The following is a 19183-nucleotide window of genomic DNA, read 5'->3' as shown; positions in this document are numbered from 1 at the left end:
GAAGGAAAAGTCATAGAATTTTCCAAGATGTGAGTGGATAATGAAGCCATGAGTAGCTCAACTGATCTGAGCCAAGTTAAGGTTTCACCAGAGAGAGCCTTGGCCGACTGTGAAATCAAAATGAAGGACACAGCAAAACTCTGCAGCAAACAGGAAAAGAAAAGATAGAAATCAGATTAGACAGGCTAACCCAACACTGGTTCCGAATTGGTGCTATTATTGAATTTCTTAGATTCTTCGCCTGTGTGTGTGAAACAAATTAGTAATTGGACAATCAGAGATCCAACATTATTGAAAGTCAGAGACTTTGTCTTAAAACGATGGCCAAACTTGCCCATATCTGAAGAAATGAGAGCCTTTCATGTCAGATAGATGGAATTGTGCTGCCAAGGCAGGATTTTGTTGTGGGGGTCAAGAGTCGTGGCCCCACCACAAGCCTGAGAGCCGCTCTTGACAGAGCTCCATAGGTGAAGTGCCATACATGCGAAATTTGGGCTCTGTAGGGCTCCTGGAATCATTGTCTCAAAGACTGGTCCATTATCTTTCCAAGTACAAGTGGGAGATAGAATCATCCGTAATCACGTAGACGATATTTGTGCCAGAGAGACATTCCAACAACCAACTATTCAGCCTGTGATTAATATCGAAACGTCAATTCCTGAGGTGATTGATTAACCTAGGATAGACATGCCCAATTTCTCTGTAGAGTTGCCAAACCCTGAACTGCCACGTTCCAATGATGTGTCTCATGCTGCAGTTCCAGATCTTGTTGAGGAACCTCAAGTGGTAGAGCTACGCCACTCTAGCCATACAAGGAGAGCACCTCAGGGACTTGATCTTTAATCACCTGAAATTGTATATATGTTTGTGTTGTTGGATGTTCAAATGTTTCTGTTAATAGAAACTGTAAAAAATTAAAGGGGAAGGAAAGGTGATAACTGAGGGTACAGAACCTCCTGAAGTCTATTAAGGGTCATGTGATGTTCTGTTGAGGCTCCACGGGCAATTCGGGGGTTGGGGCTTTCTGACGAGAGTCCTGAAAAGCTCTCTGTATAAAGTTTAGCTGTTTCTTGTTGAAATCTGTCTGCTCTGTCAAATCATTACAATAGCAAGCGTTAATGCTAAGAAACATTGGTCCTCCAATGCAACACTGTGAGGACAAAAGTTCTTTCATAGCTAATAGCTGGTTCCCATCTGTGACCACAGCTAGCTGATAGGTAAGTGACCCTTGTCCTGCCTTGAACTATGATTCAAGGCCAGGGAACATGAAAGAAGTTTTCACACAATAAGCTGGGGGCAATCTAATCCCTTTCTGGATTGTCTGAATGCAAATATTTGTATCTGCATGTTCCATTTATAATTAATAAGTAAATATGGCTTCTCTCAAGAAATTAAAAATTTGTTCATTATAATTGCTTAACAAGTCCGTGTCAAAGTTAATGTCACTAAATAAAGGAATGCTTGCCACAAGACATATTATTCAGATTGGTCAATAGATGGTTGAAATAGCATATGTGAGAATCAAAGGTAGGAAAGGTGGGCCCTGAGTTTCAACATTGTCTTCAGCACTTATGTCATAGTCATGCAGTTATTGGGCTGAAAATATGGAGAATATTTGCATTTTAACACATTTACACAGTTATTGTCTTAAACGCAAGTTTTCTCAATCATTTTAACAGTGCAAATCAAAGCCCCTCTGGAATCTTTTTCATAGCTACAAGGATATGAAAGATTCTTGGAATTATACTGCTATGGCAATCAGTGTAACTTTACATCCAAAATAATAGTCGTACAACTCCCCCTATCACTTTAGACAAGTGTAAGTGAGGAGTTGATGAGCTGAACATAAGAAATAGGAGCAGGCCATTTGGTCCTTTCAACCTATTCTTACCATTCAATAGGATCATAGCTGATCTTCTACCTCAACCCCACCTTCTCAGACCATCCCCATATTCCTTAATTCCCACACTTTCCAAAAATCCATTGATCTCTGTTTTAAACATAGTCTACCACTAAGCATTCACAAAATCTCTGGGATGCAGAATTACAGAGATTCCCAACCTTTTGAGTAAAAACAATTCTCCTCATCTCAATCCTAAATGACCAACCCCTTATTTTGAGATTGTGGCCTCTAGTTCAAGACTTCCCAGCCAGGAGAAACATCCTTCCAGCATCTGCCCTATTAAGCCCTTTAAGAATTTTAAATGTTTCAATGAGATCACTCTCATTCTTTTAACTGCCAAAGAATACAGGCCCAGTTTACTCAATCTTTCCTCTTAGGACAATCCTTTCATCCCAGGAATCAGTCTAGTGAAAATACCAGCAGAGGCAGGAAGATAATGGGCACAAAACCCCCTGTCATCCCACCCTATTTTATGCGCCCCTCCTCCCAACCTCCCAGCCCATTCCCAGGGAAGCAGCAATTTCTAGCCCATGTCTGTTGATGGAATGAAAGCGTTTTCTATTCACATATGGTTATTGTTAGGGGCATTGATGGCTATGCTTGTAACATCAATGAGACTCTGGGTTTTAGGAAAGCCCATCAGTAAACTTACTGCATCCTTTTATGACATTGATTCTTTTCCATGGGAAATGGACAAAAGTGTTTCCACTGCTTGATGTATCAATGGAACAAAGTCTGACAATTATGATAAATTTCACCAGTGGGAACTTAAAAGGACTGGTCATGTGAAAATTCAATGCTGTAATGACCTTCAGGCTTTCTCTGAGCTAGGTCTTGACTGTAGATCAGACTACAATGGACAGCATGTGATAGCTACCCTGGCGAAGATTATCCCAGTTAAAGAAGGCCTCCTTAGGCATAGCCAAGTAGATGTGCTTAGATTTGAATTGGGTTCCAGGCTAAACCTGGTGGTCACCAGATGTCTGAGGTGCCTCCGATATACTTTACCCTTTGCAGGCACTTATTTTCTTCTTCTAGATCCATAACAGCCATCCGAAAACTCAGTGGAATGCCCAACTAAGCAGTGTGGTTATAGCTAAGTGTTGAATCTGTTGGTAATAACAATGCTGTGGTCACAAGTCTGTAGAAAAAAGAATCGTATCATGCAAAAATGTAGGAGCAAAAGTAGAGGAAAGTTAATGCAACAAAACTAAGACAAGAATTCCAAGTCAAACAGTGAACCAGATGAATCTGAGATACCCTGGAAGCTGCCATATCCTTTCATTTTCTGACGGTTATTGATTGGCAGAATATCTAAGTTCCAGAGCAAACAATGTGGAAGTCTGAAACAATGCTACAGGAGTGAAAAGACAGATTGCATCAGGGCCCTACATTAGTATGATTTCATAAAATTACCGGATGTAATAAGGCCCATACACCTCCAAAACGCAGAAACATTTTGTGATCACTGAATTCAGAGGTCCAGTGATTCTGATGCTCAGATGAATTTGTCTGGTTCTGTAATGCTGGTGTACACTGATGTGCTTCCTGCCAATGAAGAAACATGCTGATATGCCATCAGTAAAACTCTTCCTTAGTTAATGATTTTAAAAAGTATTTTACCCCAGACAAAGGACCTCTTGTTGTTCTGTAACAGCACACTACACATGTAAATAGCATCCAATGAGCCAGGTTATTTTGCATTGTTACAAGATGGTAAGCTTCCCCCTTCCATCACAGCTCATTTTTCAATTTATTACATGCAACTCTTAATGATTAATGCCATAGTCTCACCTGTTCAGGCATAAACAGCTATAAGAATGTAGTCAATTCCCCCTGTTCTATGGTGTATTGGAGTCAGTCTGACCCCTGCATTGATGCCATAAATTGTTGAACTGAAAAGCTTTTAGCAGTATCAGTAATAAATAGCTACATTTCACTATAATGCCAGTGTGTGCATCGATTTTCAAAAAGTCTGTTTTTCTACAAGTTTTGACAGTGCAGTGCTCTCTCAGTACTACAGTCAAGTATATCCCTATGTGCTCAAGCCTCATTTCTGAGTCTCAAAGTCTTAAGCTTCAGGGTTAATGGCAAGAGAGCTATCACTCAGCCAAGATTGAGTACATAGCTTTACTTGTTGCATAGGCTGATTTCAGAATGGGAAATAGAATTAATTAGAATGAATGTTGATATGAGAACTGTAAAAAGGGGTGCATTTCCCTCCATTTGACAATTTTAGCAAATAATAAAAAGTAATGATAAAGTTCAGCAAACTGCATTTTTTTCGTTAACATTGTCAAATGCAAGAATACTCTATTTTTATTTTCACAGTCGATAGACCCTGAATATTGGGTAGTCAATTGTGGTCATTATTGTAATGAGGGCTGATGCAGCAGTCAACTTAAACACAGTCAGAACACACAAACAACAATGAGGCATCTCACCAGGTAATCTCACAAATTGGGAATTGAAGGTAATCCTTCTGAATTTGACCATTTCCATGAAACAAAATTCCTCTCAAAGGTCTTTCTTTTGATTATTAATCCAGAAGACATGGCACACCTCGAGCTAGGCCAGCATTTATTGCCCATCCCTAATTGCTCTTGAAAAGAAGCTGGTAAACCACCTTCTTGAACTGCTGCAATCCATGTGGTGAAAATATACAGAATGGTAGAGAACTTGCAGGATTTTGACACAGCGACGATTAAGGAACGGTGATACTTTTCCAAGTCAGGGTGTTGTGTAACTTGGACAGGAAGCTGGAGGTGGTGGCGTTCCCATGTATCTGCTGCCCTTGTCCGTCTAGGTGGTAGAGGTCACAGGTTTGTGAAGTGCTGTTGAAGAAACCTCAATGATTTTCTGCAGTGCACCTAGTATTTTGCAATTAAGTGTCACAGTGGGTTAAGAAACTACTGAGATTAACATACTTCTGAGCCCTAGGTCTGAATCCACTCTTGGTTGACAGTATAGGAGTCTCCTGTTTCTGCTAGGTGTAAGTATTGTACTAAAATGAGTTTGGTTAGTTTCAGCTCATTTCCCTATGCCTAACACTCACTCTGAGACACAAAACTGCAGTGTTCTGTTTTCCAGAATTGACATACTTTATCTCAGAAAGCACAAATCTTACTAAAATATTATAAAGTCAAGGACAAAAAAGAGTAAGGCACTTTAATTACAATCACAATATTTCTACAGCTGCAGTGAATTTGATGATAACGTATGGTACATATATACAAACATACATACGAATTAGGAGCAGGAGTAGGCCACTCGGCCCCTCGAGACCACTCCGCCATTTATTAAGATCATGGCTGATCTGATTGTAACCTCAACTCCACATTCCTGCTTACCCCCAAAAACCTTTCGCCCCCTTGTTAATCAAGAATCTATCTAGCTCTGCCTTAAAAATATTCAAAGACTCTGCTTCCACCACCTTTTGAGGAAGAGAGTTCCAAAGACTCATGACCCTCTGAAAGAAAAATATTCTCCTCATCTCTGTCTTAAATGAGCAACCCCTTATTTTTAAACAATGACCCCTAGTTCTAGATTCTCCCACAAGAGGAAACATTCTCTCCACATTCACCCTGTCAAGACCCCTCAGGATCTTAAAGGTTTCGATCAAGTCACCTCCTACTCTTCTATATTCCAGCCTAACCTGTCCAACCTTTCCTCATAAGATAACCTGCCCATTCCTGGTATTAGTCTAGTAAACCTTCTCTGAACTGCTTCTAATGCATTTACATCTTTCCTTAAACAAGGAGACTAGCATTGTACGTAATACTCCAGATGTGCTCTCACCAGTGCCCTGTACAACTGAAGCATAACCTCCCTATTTTTGTAATCAATTCCCCTCACAATAAATGATAACATTCTATTAGCTTTCCTAATTACTTGCTGTACTTGCATACTAGCCTTTTGTGATTCATGCACTAGGACACCCAAATGCCTCTGAATCTCAGAGCTCTGCAATCTCTCGCCATTTAGATGATAAGTTTATTTTTTATTCTTCCTGCCAAAATGAACAATTTCACACTTGCCTGCATTATACTCCATTTGCCACATCTTTTCCCACCCACTTCACCCTTTGTAACCTCCTTATGTCTTCTTCACAATTTACTTTCCTATCTATTAGCAAATTTAGCAACCATTCCTTCAGTCCCTTCATCCAAGTCATTTCTACTAATTCTAAAAAGTTGAGGCCCCAGCACTGATCTCAGTAGCATTCCACTCGTCACATCCTGCCAACCAGAAAAAGACCCATTTTCTGCCCACTCTCTGTCCTCTGTTAGCTAGCCAATCTTCTATCCATACCATTATGGTACCCCTACACCATGACTTTTTATTTTCTGTAATAACCTTTGATGTGGCACTTTATCAAATGCCTTCTGGAAATCTAAGTACAGTATATCCACTGGTACCCCTTTATCCACAGCACATGGGACTCTTTCAAAGAACTCCAATAAATTGGTTAAACATGATTTCCCTTTCACAAAACCATGTTGACTCTGACTGACTACTTTGATTTTTTCTAAATGCCCTGCTATAACATCTTTAATAATAGCATATAACATTTTCCTTATGACAGATGTTAGGCAAACTAGCCTGTAGTTTCCTACTTTCTGTCTCCCTCCCTTTTTGAATAAAGGAGTTATAGTTGCTATTTTCCAATCTAATGGAACCTTCCCTGAATCTAGGGAATTTTGGAAAATTACAACCAATACATCAACTACCTCATTAGCCACTTCTTTCATGACCTTAGGGTGAAGTCCATCCAGACCTGGGGATTTGTCAGCCCACAGCCCCAACGATTTTCCTAATGCCACTTCCCTGATGATTGTAATTTTCCCAAGTTCCTCCCTCCCTTCCATTTCCTGATTTGCAGCTGTTTCCGGGATGTTACTTGTGTGCTCTATAGTGAAGACTGAAGCAAAATACCTGTTTAATTCATCCATTATCAATTCTCCAGACGCACTTTCTATAGCACCAACACTCACTTTGTTAACTCTTTTCTTATTTAAATATCTATAGGAACTCTTACTATCCGTTTTTATATTACTAGCTAGCTTTCTCTCATACTCTAATTTTTCCCTCCTTATTAATCTTTTTCTCATTGTTTGCTGTTCTTTATATCTTTCCAATCTTCTGACTTGTCACTCGGCTTTGCGTAATTATATGCTTTTTCTTTAAGTTTGATACTGTCTTTAACTTTTTGAGTTAACCACAGATGCTGGGCCCTCCCCTTGGAATTTTTCTCTCTCATTAGAATATATATATTCCGTGTATCTGAAATGTCCCTTTAAGTGGCTGTCACTGAACCTCTATTGATCTATCCCTTAACCTCATTTGCCAATTCACTTTAGCTAAATCCACTTTCATGCCCTCATAATTGCCTTTAAGTTTAAAATGCTAGTCTTTGCCCCTTTATTTCTCCCTCAAAATGAATGTAAAATTCAACCATATTATGATTGCTGCTAACTAGGGATGCCTTCATTATGAGGTTATTAATTAATCCTATCTCATTGCTCAATACCAGGTCTAGCATAGCCTGCTCTCTGGTTGGCTCCAGAACGCGCTGTTCTAAGAAACTATACCAAAAACATTCTATGAACTCCTCATCTATGCTACCTTTGCCCATCTAATTTTCCCAGTCTTTATGTAGATTAAAATCCCCCATAATTATTGCTGTACCATTCTAACAATCATTTAACTGGTGTGGTAATGTGAAACTGTTAGCTATCTAATATTTATTACATTTTAGATCTGTCAAAGTGAGAAAACCAATTTAGGGACACATTTACTGCTACCCAAACATTACATGTTAAAGGCATGCTTCTACACAGGGCATTAGTATTTTCTATTGAGATTGTCCTTTTTGTTACCGCCTGGATTGGTACAATTTAGAAATATTGAACAGATATGCACTAGATGCAAAACTTTTATTAATTGATACATTAATATAAAGTGATATGTGAGTTTGACAACAAATTTCTGTGAAGCGTTATCTTATTTATCTTGTTTATTCTGATGTCCCAATTGATTTACAGCAACTGAGTGCACGTGAAATAGTCAAATTCTCTAAATTTCAATGCAGTATTACTTTTCTCTAATTCTGTATTTTCCACTAAACTGAATTAGTAACCATGTACATAATAATATTGGTTATTGAGCAAGGGCAAATCCCTTTGAAGTGGAGGAGAAAGGAAAACTCATCAACTCACTCTTTTGTTTTTTTTTTAAGGGCCGTTTCACCGCTGACGGGCGCGATGACAGCTCGTCCTCCGCAGCAAGGCGGGGGAGGGGGGAGAGTGCGAGAGAGAAAAGAGTGCGAGAGACAGGTGTTGGGAGAGAGGGGGGGGAAATGTGGGGGTGGGGAGAAGATATCGTCGCCGCGCGGGGATGAGTGCAGGCTGTGAGCAGCGGGACGCGGGGGCCAGGGGAGGAATCATGAGGGGTGGGGGAGGAATGGGGGGGGGGAAGGGCGCGGAGTGACCTCCCTCCCTGTGCTCAGGCTGCCTGTGGTGAACCGCCGCTCCGCTTGTCAATCCTCATCCGCGCCAAAGAAGTTCCGCTACGTCCGTCCCCCTTTCTCTCCCCTCCCCTTCGCCCTGTGGGCCTTCCATTGTTTCGAACTTCCATCCCGTTGTAATTTTCTTTTTTTCTGCATTTATAAAAACATTTTTGCAATGCCCGGGATGATGGAGAAAGGGTCGGAATACCTGGGGAAAGGCCGATCAAACGGCACCAAGAGCCCGGCTGGAGCCTCTTCCAATGGACATTATTCCGAGGAGAGTGGCAGCGACGACGAGCACGGTGGTAGCCTCGAACGCTATGCGAAAAAATTCAAATCAAACTTCATTCGTAGCCGTTGAATTATTTAAATACCAAGTTATTCGGTGTCGGTAGCTGGACGCCGTTTGTTTTTTTATTTTGTATCGTCGTAATGTGTTTTATTTTTATTTCCTTATTATTGTTACAGATGTCGGAATGCGAGTGGGCTCTGATTATCAGGCATCCATTCCAGAATTTAACCCCGGTAAAGAATCATCCTCAATCGATGATAATAATGTCTGTTTATTAATGTGAGCCTAGATTGTTCTGGAACTGAAGGTGAGGGTTGGTAGCCTCGGCTCCGGGTGTACGTGACCCCCCTCTTCCCCTGACTCTTGGATTGGGGGTAGGGTGGAGGACGGTATTCGCAGATTAAACTTTCGGCTGGTGTGTTCTGTACGAGGGGAAGTGAATCGAGTGCTATCTGTGCCAAAGGTTTTTTTTGTTTGGGGAGTGGCCGGGAAGTGGGGGGGGGGGGGGGTTGGTGGTTGTGGTCGGTGGGGTGAGGGGCTCCGAATGAACCGAGTCCGCCCAGACAGGAAACCAGCTCTTTCAATGGGCAGGAGGCCCCGCGCGTGCGCAGTCGTTGGGGCCGGGAGCGCGCGCGTGCGCGTGCGCAGTTGTCGGTCGGGCCGGGTGCCCCCGCGTCCGCAGTTGTCGGAGCGGCCGGGAGCCCCCGCGCGCACAGCTGTCGGGCCTGGAGACCCCCGGCGCGTGCGCAGACTTAGAACGAGGCTGCTCAAATACATTGCTGTAAATTCTGGAGCGACTGTTGATGTAGACATACTTGTCACTGTCTATGTTTCCAATGAGCCCTTCTTTGCTGGTTGATTATCAGCTTTCTTTTCTCCTAATTGCCAGCTGTTTTTGTTGTGCTTTTTGCAATTTTGGCCAAAATGGATTTTTTGCATTATCATGTTTTTCCCCCTTGGGCGATATTGCTAAAAACAAAATCTAAATGGACGTGTCTACATGCATGTATTTCTTAAAAGCATTAAAAACTAAAGAATGATCAGTTTTTTAAAATTTGGAAATGTGACTACATTTCAAAATTAGGGTGTATGCAAAATTAAAATATATGTGTAAAATAGATAAGCTGAGACTCAAATTTGAGTACTGATATCCTGTGAGCCATGAATGACAGAAAAGTGCAGATTAAAAATTGGTTGGGCCGGTTTTCAGATGTCCCTAGAGGCTGCCTAAAACAGTCGGTTTAGGCTCATTAGTTATGTAAAAGGTGTTGAATGCATGTTTTAGGCCCCCTTGCTGAAATTGGTCTGCAATGAGCAGGGCCAGCCTAACTAATGATTCAGCAGTAATTTGCTGCAGTACATAAAATGGCTGCCAACAAAAGGTGAGTTTCCTTTTATTTAACCATTCTCTGGAGAGAGGGGGAGCAGAAAAGCCATTTTCTGTTTTCTTAACCCCTCCCTCACCAAGTACTGCTGTGTACGTGGCCTATATTTGAAACAGCAGTAGGGTGAGCTGCCTGTGGAGGTATGATGGGCAGCAGCTCTCACTTTTATGTAGATGAACCCAGTTTCAGGCTTCCTGGTTTGACTGTACACTCCAACCACCTTGCCACCTTTGCACTTAAAATTGAGCCAGTCAAATTTCCACTGCAACATCTCTAGACTGATGTAGGATCCCAGCATGGAAACTCTGTCAGTAATTTGGGCGAGAGCAGGATTAAGATTGACTATGGTAGCTGTCCCCATCTCCCTCACACCCCCCAAGTCATCTAAACTGTTAACATTTTCTGTCCAGGCTCATAGTTTAAAACATGACTATGTGGTAGGGTGGGAGGAGGATCACTACAGAATGTGGAATGCTTTGTGTCGTCACCTTCAGAAGAGGACAGGGTGACTCAGAAGTTGGAGGACAAAAAACGCCATTCTGAAAAGATTTATTTGGTATATATTCAGTCATCTTTTATCTCTCCTTACAAAGTGAAAACTTTATGGTAATTTTCTTAAGTATTTAATTTCTTACAAATACAGTATATTTTTGTGGGCTGTATGCATATTGATAGAGCGTATTGACCATTTATTATTCCTTGTGTAGGTCTGCTCCAATGTTGAGGCTAATTTTTATCATTTTCTCGAGGAGGTGGTTATTTACATAGTCTAATACTGAACACTTGTTAATTGTCATATATGGATATATGGTTGGTAGTTGATTCACACGGTTACATTGCATCATTTGAGCTCGCCAAAGTTTTATTTCTGGCTAGCGGAATATTCTGAAAATTCTAGAGCAAAATGGTAACTGTATTCTGCTTATACTATTTTTAAAAAAATCCTTGTATTGTAAAACAAGCATTTTTAAGGGTTACCATTTTGATTCTAGAAATCTACAGAGTATTCCGGTAGTAACGTATTAAGGTGTCTTCATTGCAGTGGAGGGCAAATGAAGTGGGCAGTACTTGAAGAAACCATATATCCATATATGACAATTAACAAGTGTTCAGTATTAGACTATGTAAATAAACACCTCCTCGAGAAAATGATAAAAATTACCTCAGGTTTAATGGAGCAGGTCAGGAGGGAAGCCATCACCACTGATGCACGAGGCTCTTGGGAGAATACTGCGAGTGATTTAACAATAGAGAGGATTGAGTGATTATGGCAAAGGCCTAGTTACTGGAGTACCTTCTGTGGACTTACATTAGATCACCTGCCTTTTTTATCATCTTAACCTTTTTGGGAGTAAGGATGATTTTCTTTTTAGTGGAAATGTTCAGTAGGGTTTTATTTAAATTAATGATGATTTGATTTAATTGTAAGTATTTTGAGTGTGAGACCATGCAATAGTTACCTGGTATATGTACATTCTTTAACTTTCATTCACGTGATGTAGGTTTCACTGGCAAGGCCAGCATTCATTGCCCATCGTACTTGACCTTGAGAAGTTGGTAGTGAGTTGCCTTCTTGAACCGCTGCAGTCCATGTAGTGTAGTTATTCTGACAGTGGTGATAGGGAGTTTGATTCAGTGATTATGAAGGAGCCGGGATATATTTCCACCTCAGGATAGAGTGGGGCTTGAAGGTGGTGGTGATTTCGTGCCCCTAAGCTTTGGAAGTTTGAATCTAATTTGGGTGTTCAGTTGGCTTGCTAACTGCGCGAATTATATGATCCAATCCTTTACAATGGATTACTGCTTTGAAAATGGAGTATCCATTGTTTGAAGTATTTCAGCGCTTCATTTAGTTCTAACAATTGAAAGCTTAGGCCTTACATTTCACAGCAAGTTTATGGACACCATTTCACAGTACATTTTGCTTAAAAAATTTCATAAGCACAAGAATAGATCTTTCCTTTTTTTGTGAGTGCAATGAAATATTGCATCTCTAAAGTAAGGTAATATTTGCTTGAAATAAAAACAAATTTCTGGAAAAACTCAGCAAGTCTGGCAGTATCTGTGGAGACAGAAACAGAGTTAATGTTTCAAGTCCAATATGACTCCTTCGGAACTGAAGAGAGGTAGGAACGTGATGGGTTTTATGCTGTTGAAAAAGAGAGGAGGAGCAGGTGGAACAAAAAAGGTCATAGGTTAGATGGCAGGGGAGATTAAATGACAAAAGATGTCATGAAACACAAGCCAAAGGGAGTGGTAGTAATGGTATTAAAGACGCAAAGCACTGATCCTGCGTAGGTGTTATAAAACCTATTATGTTCCTACCTCTTCAGTTCCAAAGATGTCATATTGCACTTGGGCTGCAGTAGAGTGCTTCAGTTGGAGTTTGGTGACTGAGGGCGTTTGGTGAGAAGGGAGGAGGTGCTCCTTTCTTCTTTACCTTTGCTCAGAAAGAAGAGCGGCAGCCTTGGTAAGTAGGAACTGCTGAGTAAATTAGAAAAGTAATATTTTTAAGTTCCTATACTTGGATTTAACTGCAAAGGGAAATTTAGGGCCAATATAATAAAGTAATATAAATAATCCAAAGTAGAATAAAGTTAACATAAGGGAAGTAGAGTTAAGACATGGCAGGGCAACTCAGTCAAGTGGAATGCGTGTCCAGTAATATGTGTGAAGCCATGGACACTACCAGTGTCCTAGCTGACCACATGTGCAGGAAGTGCTGTCAGCTGCAGAAACTTGAGCTTCAGGTTTCAGAGCTCAAGCGGTAGCTGGAGTCACTGTGGAGCATCAGCGAGGCTGAGAGATACGTGGATAGCACGTTCAGAGAGGTGGTCACACCACAGCTTAAGAACCTGGAGACAATGAGGGAATGGGTGACCACCAGGCAGTCCAAGAGAAATAGACAGCCAGTGCAGGAGTCCCCTGGGGTCCTGTTCACAAATCGGTTTTCTGTTTTGGAAGCTGCTGAGGGTGACAGTTCCACAAAGGAGTGTAGCCAGAGCCAAGTTTGTGACACCACGAGTGGCTCAGCTGTGCAGGAGGGGAGGAAGAAGAAAGGAAAAGCTATAGTGACAGGAGCTTCATTGGTTAGGGGAAACAGGCAGGCATTTCTGTGGTTGTAAACATGACCCCCAGGATGGTATGTTGCCTCCCTGGTGCCAGGGTCAAAGCTGTCACAGAGCGGCCACAGGACATTTTTCTGGGGGAGGGTGATCAGCCACCGGTTGTGGTCCATATTGGTACCAGTGATTTAGGTAGGAAGGGGGATGTGGTCCTGCAATCAGAATTTAGGGTGCTAGGTAGAAAATTAGCAAGCAGAAACTCTAATGTAGTAATCTCTGGATTGTTCCCAGTGCCACATGCCAGTGAGTACAGAAATAGGAGGATAAGGCAGATGAATGCATGACTGGAAAGATGGTGCAGGAAGGAGGACTTTAGAATCTTGGGAAGTTGGGACTACCTCTGGGGAAGATGGCACCTTTAAAGCCGGGTGGGTTGCACCTGAACAGAGTTTGGACTGAGTTCCTTGCAGGGTGTTTTGCTAGTGCTGTTGGGAGGGCTTTAAACTAACTCGGCAGGGGTGTGGGAACCAAGAAAAAATATTAGCGAGGAATACCAGGATGCACAAAATACTGGGAGGGACACATAGCACTAGTACAGAGAAAAGTAAGTTAATAGGCAACATCAGGGTAAGGGAAAAAGTAACAATCTAAATCAGGGTTGCTTTGCATGTATGTGAATGCACGGAGTATGGTAAGTAAGATTGGGGAGTTACAGGTGCAGATTGCCATGTGGAAATATGATGTTGTGGCGATAACAGAGACTTGGCATAAGGAAGAGCAGAACTGGGTGTTAAATATTCCTGGGTATCAGGTGTTCAGAAAAGATAGGAAAGGAGGAGGGGTGGCGGTATTGGTTAAGGAGTGCATTGTAGTGCTGGAGAAAGACGATATCCCAGAGGGTTCAAGGACAGAATCAACGTGGCTAGAACTAAGGAACAAAAAGGGCGCAATTACATTGCTTGGTGTAGCCTATAGACCACCAAATAGTGAGAAGGACGTAGAAGAACAAACCCTGCAGGGAAATTACAGAGAGATGCAGGCATTATAGAATAGTTATAATGGGGACTTTAATTACCCGCATGTAGACTGGAACAGTGGTGGTGTAAAGGGAGGAGAGGGGCAAAAGTTCCTAGATTGTGTTCAGGAGAATTTTCTACAGCGGTATGTGTCCAGTCTAATAAGAAAAGATGCACTTTTGGACCTAGTTGGAAATGAGGCTCGCCAAGTAGACCAAGTGTCAGTGGGGGACATTAGGAGAGGGTGATCATTGTATTGTACATTTTAGGACGATGATAGAAAAGGGCAGTAGGCAATTCAGAGTAAAAATAATTAACTGGACAAGTACCGACTTTGATGGGTCAAGGACGGAGCTGGACCAGATAGACTGGAACGAAACATTGGCGGGAAAAACTGTAGCTGAACAATGGGCTACCTTCAAAAAAGAATTGGTTTGGGCACAGGTATATTCCATCGAAAGAGAAAGGTAGGACAAACAAATCCAGAGCTCCCTGAATAAAAATGGAGATTGAAATTAAGATAAAGAAGAAAAAGGTGCACTTACGACAGGTGTCAGGTAGAAAATACAATTGAGACCTGGAGGGATTCAGAGGGGAGGTGAAAAAGCATATTAGAGAAGCGAAGAGAGATTATGAGAAAAGACTCACAACCAACATAAAGGGGAATCCCAAAGCCTTCTATAGGCATATAAATAGTAAAAGGTGGTAAAAGGAGGAGTAGGGCCGATTAGGGACCTAAAAGGGAATTTACACATGGACAAAGGGGGCCAGTGCTGAGGTACTAAATTAATACTTTGCATCCATCTTTACCAAGGAGGTAGATGCTACCCAGGCCATGGTGACAGAGGGTTAACTCTGTCACTAGAAAGGTTCAAAATTGATAAGGAGGAACTGTTGAATAGACTGTTGGTACTTAAAGTTGACAAGGCACCGGGACCGGATGAGATGCATCCAAGAATATCGAAGGAAGTGACAGTAGAAATTGCAGGGACACGGGCCATATTCTTTCAGTCTTCCCTAGACTCGGGGGTGGTGCCAGAGGACTGGAGAATTGCAAACGTTATGTCCTTGTTCAAAAAAGGTTGTAAGGATAAGCCCAGCAATTACAGACCAGTCAGTTTAACTTCAGTGGTGGGCAAGATTCTAGAAACAATTATTTGGGATAGAATTAGTAGTCACATGGAAAAATATGGGTTGGTAAGGAGGAGCCAGCATGGATTTCTAAAGGGGAAATGGTGTTTAACTAACTTGCAGGAGTTTTTTGAAGAGGTAACAGAAAAGGTCGATGAGGGTAATGCTATTGATGTGGTGTAAATGGACTTTGAAAAGGCATTTGATACAGTGCCACACAACTGACTTGCAACGTGGATACAAAATTGGCTGAAAAATAGGAAGCAGAGGGTAATGGTCAATGGATATTTTTCGGGCTGGAGGAAGGCTTGTAGTGGAGTTCTCCGGGGTCAGTGTTAGAACATAAGAACTAGGAGCAGGAGTAGGCAATTCAGCCCCTCGAGCCTGCCCCGCCATTCAATACAATCATGACTGATCTCATGTCGGCCTCAACTCCTATTTCCTGCTCTCTCCCATAACCTTTCACCCGTTACTAATTAAAAATCTGTCTATCTCCTTAAATTTATTCAGCGTCCCAGTATCCACTGCACTCTGAGGTAGTGAATTCCACAGATTCACGACCCTTTGGGAAAAGTAATTCCTCCTCATCTTTGATTTAAATCTACCACCCCTTAGCCTAAAACTATGGCCTCTCATTCTAGAATGCCCCACAAGGGGGAACATCTGCTCCACGTCTACTTTGTCTATCCCCTTTAGCATCTTATATACCTCAATTAGATCTCCTCTCATCCTTCTAAACTCCAGCGAGTATAGGCCTAAACTGCTCAATCTCTCCTCATAAGACAAGCCCCGCATCTCTGGAATCAATAGAGTGAACCTCCTCTGAACCACCTCCAATGCAATTACATCCTTCCTCAAGGGGACCACAACTGTGCACAGTACTCTAGATGCGGTCTCACCAATGCCTTGTACAGTTGCAACAACACTTCCCTATTTTTATACTCTATTCCTTTAGCAATAAATGCCAAAATTCCATTTGCCTTGCTTATTACCTGCTGTACCTGCATACTAGTTTTCAGCAATTCATGCACGAAGACACCCAGATCCCTCTGCACTGAAGTATTCTGAAGTTTCTCTCCATTTAAATAATGTCGCCTTTTTATTCTTCCAACCAAAAATGGATAACCTCACACTTATCCATGTTAAACTCCATCTGCCAAATTTTGGTCCATTCACCTAACCTGTCCATATCCATTTGTAAATTTCTTATTTCTTCATTGCAACTTATTTTTCCACCTATTTTGGTGTTATCTGCAAATTTAGCTTTAGTACCTTCTATCCCTGAATCCAAGTCATTAATATAGATTGTAAATAGCTGGGGCCCAAGGACCGAATCCTGTGGCACCCCACTAGTTACAGCTTGCCATCCAGGAAAAGACTTTTTTACAGTATTGGGACCGTTGCTTTTCCTGACCTATATTAATGATCTAGATCTTGGTATGTAGGGGACAATTTCAAAGTTTGCGGATGACATGAAGCTTAGGAGTGTTGTGAACGAGGATGGTGTGGAACTTCAAGAGGACATAGACAAGTTAGTGGAGTGGGCAGATAGGTGACAGATGAAGTTTAATGCAGAGAAGTGTGAGGTGATGCATTTTGGTAGGAAGAACATGGACAGACAAAATAAGGGGTGAAATTTTGAAGGGTGTACAGGAGCAGAAAGACTTGGGTGTATATGTGCATAAATCATTGAAGGTGGCAGGACGGGTGGAGAGAGCAAGTTAATAAAGCATATAGTATTCTGGGCTTTATTAATAGGGGCATAGAGTACAAGAGCAGGGAGGTTATGCTGAATTTGAATGAGACATTCGTTAGACTTCAGCTGGAATATTGTGTACAGTTCTGAGCACCATATTATAGGAAGGATGTGAACACATTGGGGAGAGTGCAGAAGAAGTTTACAAGAATGGTTCCAGGGATGAGAAACTTCAGCTTTGAGGATAGATTAGAGAGGTTGGGACTATTCTTCTTGGAGAGAAGAAGGGTAAGAGGAGATTTGATAGAGATGTTCAAAATCATGAAGGGGCTGGACAGAGTAGTTAGGGAGAAGCTGTTCCCATTCATGAAAGGACCAGGAACGAGAGGGCACAGATTTAAAGTGATTTGCAAAAGAAGCAAGCGTAACATGAAAAAAACTTTTTCACACGAGTGGTTCGGGTCTGGAATGCACTGCCTGGAAGTGTGGTGGAGGCAGGTTCAATCGAGGCATTCAAGGGGACATTAGATGATTATTTGAATAGAAACAATGTGCAAGGGTATGGGGAAAAGGTAGGGCAATGGCACTAGGTCATAAAGCTCATTTGGAGAGCCGGTGCAAGACATGATGGGCCAAATGGCCTTCTGTGCTGTTAAGATTCTGTGATTCAATGTTAACTGTTTCTCTGCCAGATCTGCTGAATTTTTCCAGCACTCTGTTATTTCAGATCTCCAGCATCCACTGTATTTTGCTAATATTTGCTTGATCTTTGTCATTTAAATCAAATTTGACAACTTAGACATTACTTTAAGGAGCTGTTGGCTCTTGAATGACCAGCATTTGACTGGCACCAGATAATATATTAGTTAGAATAACTGAGTTGGATTTGCTGCTCCCTTTTTAGCTCTTGGTCCTGGACAGATACCAGATGGCACTTTCATTCCAGTACAAGCTCGAATAGAGCATAAACGCCAGCATGGACTGGTTGGACCAAATGTCCAGTTTCTGTCCTGTATATTTATGTAATTCTAGGTAAGGCATGTAATATTGTGATAGCAATGCTCAAGTGAATGAGTTTAAATTTTTAAAATATATCTTTCCTCCCATTTTCTTCTTCCTGCTTTTAAATGTGCTCACTATTGCTGCAGTATGGTTCCATCAGCACTGTGCACACTTTTTGCTTTGTCCAATTGGTCATTCTTCATACATAAGCCTAGATGATGAGTGTCAGCAGGTTATTCCTTATCAAACAGTCCTTGATACCCTCTTTCCAGCAGACCAGAAACATGCACCCTGACTGGATTGCGGTTGTCTTTGCTGGCCCAGGGTACTGAACGTCCTTGCTGTCTTAAGATCATATGTAACTTGACATAGATGGGGCATGCATTGTGTGACCTTTGTGGGTCAATGTTCCTTTGTTAGTAAATGCACTACCTAGAATAAAACTGAGTGTTGAGGATTCTTAAGTTAAAATTTACAACACTTTAAACTAAACTGAGATACTGATCCAGATTTTTGTGTGGGCTTGGAAAAACCTGACCTGTGCACTTCTGTGCCTTCTAAAATGTGCACCTGACCTACATATGACTTTACATAGAATTTTTGTCTTTTCAAACAGGAATTGGGTTCGCATTGCATTTATTGACCCGCGATGGAGTGCATGAGGAGTGTAGGTGTGGAGGCAGGCCAGTTGGAAGGCCCCTCTCAGTACTCCCAACACAGCAGACCACCTCCCAAAACCATTTAAAGGCCCCCTAAACCTCACCCCATCACCCTATGCCACCTCCATGTTCCCTCATATATCCTCCAAAGCCATTCACCCAGTCTGCAAAGCATACAATCCTCAGGAGCCATGCAATGCCAATGGGAATTATTTTAAAAAACATTTGAAAGAAGTAAACCTCTAACAATCTAATAAAACCCTGAAATCAAGCACATGTATCGTTGATACTAGAAAAAAAAGCTACTCCAGTCAAAAAAAAGTAATCTTTTAAGTGCCTGTTAGGTTTGTAAACAAACAAGAAAACACATCAAAGGCATATTCTGTTATTACAGCCTCTAAAATGTTCCAATTATTCTTGGAACAATAGACGACCTGCTGAGCTGAAGGCATTATAAGCCTTTGAAACCCAGCCAAGAATTCATAATTGCTACAGCTGTCATAACAAAAGCTTCCAGCTATATTGC

At 41.6% G+C, this 19183-nt stretch overlaps 1 protein-coding gene across 7 annotated transcripts in view; it reads left to right on the top strand.

Annotated features, from left to right (window-relative positions):
- The first annotated feature begins 8445 nt into the window (after window positions 1–8445).
- Window positions 8446–19183, top strand: part of LOC144689745 (REST corepressor 3-like) — an 80232-nt gene continuing 69494 nt past the window's right edge. For 2 of the 7 annotated variants that reach the window (XM_078557111.1, XM_078557109.1), the window contains exons 1-2: window positions 8446–8716; window positions 8880–8936. In XM_078557111.1, the coding sequence (XP_078413237.1) occupies window positions 8587–8716; window positions 8880–8936 (187 nt within the window). In that variant the 5' untranslated portion in view covers window positions 8446–8586. Of the gene's footprint in view, window positions 8717–8879; window positions 8937–9461; window positions 9485–9943; window positions 10086–19183 lie in introns of those variants that run through there. The other 5 variants (XM_078557110.1, XM_078557113.1, XM_078557112.1 and 2 more) reach the window with 5 other exon arrangements.

This window comes from Cetorhinus maximus, chromosome 14, assembly GCF_964194155.1.
Source record: "Cetorhinus maximus chromosome 14, sCetMax3.hap1.1, whole genome shotgun sequence".
In the NCBI taxonomy this organism is placed as follows: Eukaryota; Metazoa; Chordata; class Chondrichthyes; order Lamniformes; family Cetorhinidae; genus Cetorhinus; species Cetorhinus maximus.
This window is presented reverse-complemented; position numbering and strand designations above follow the sequence as displayed.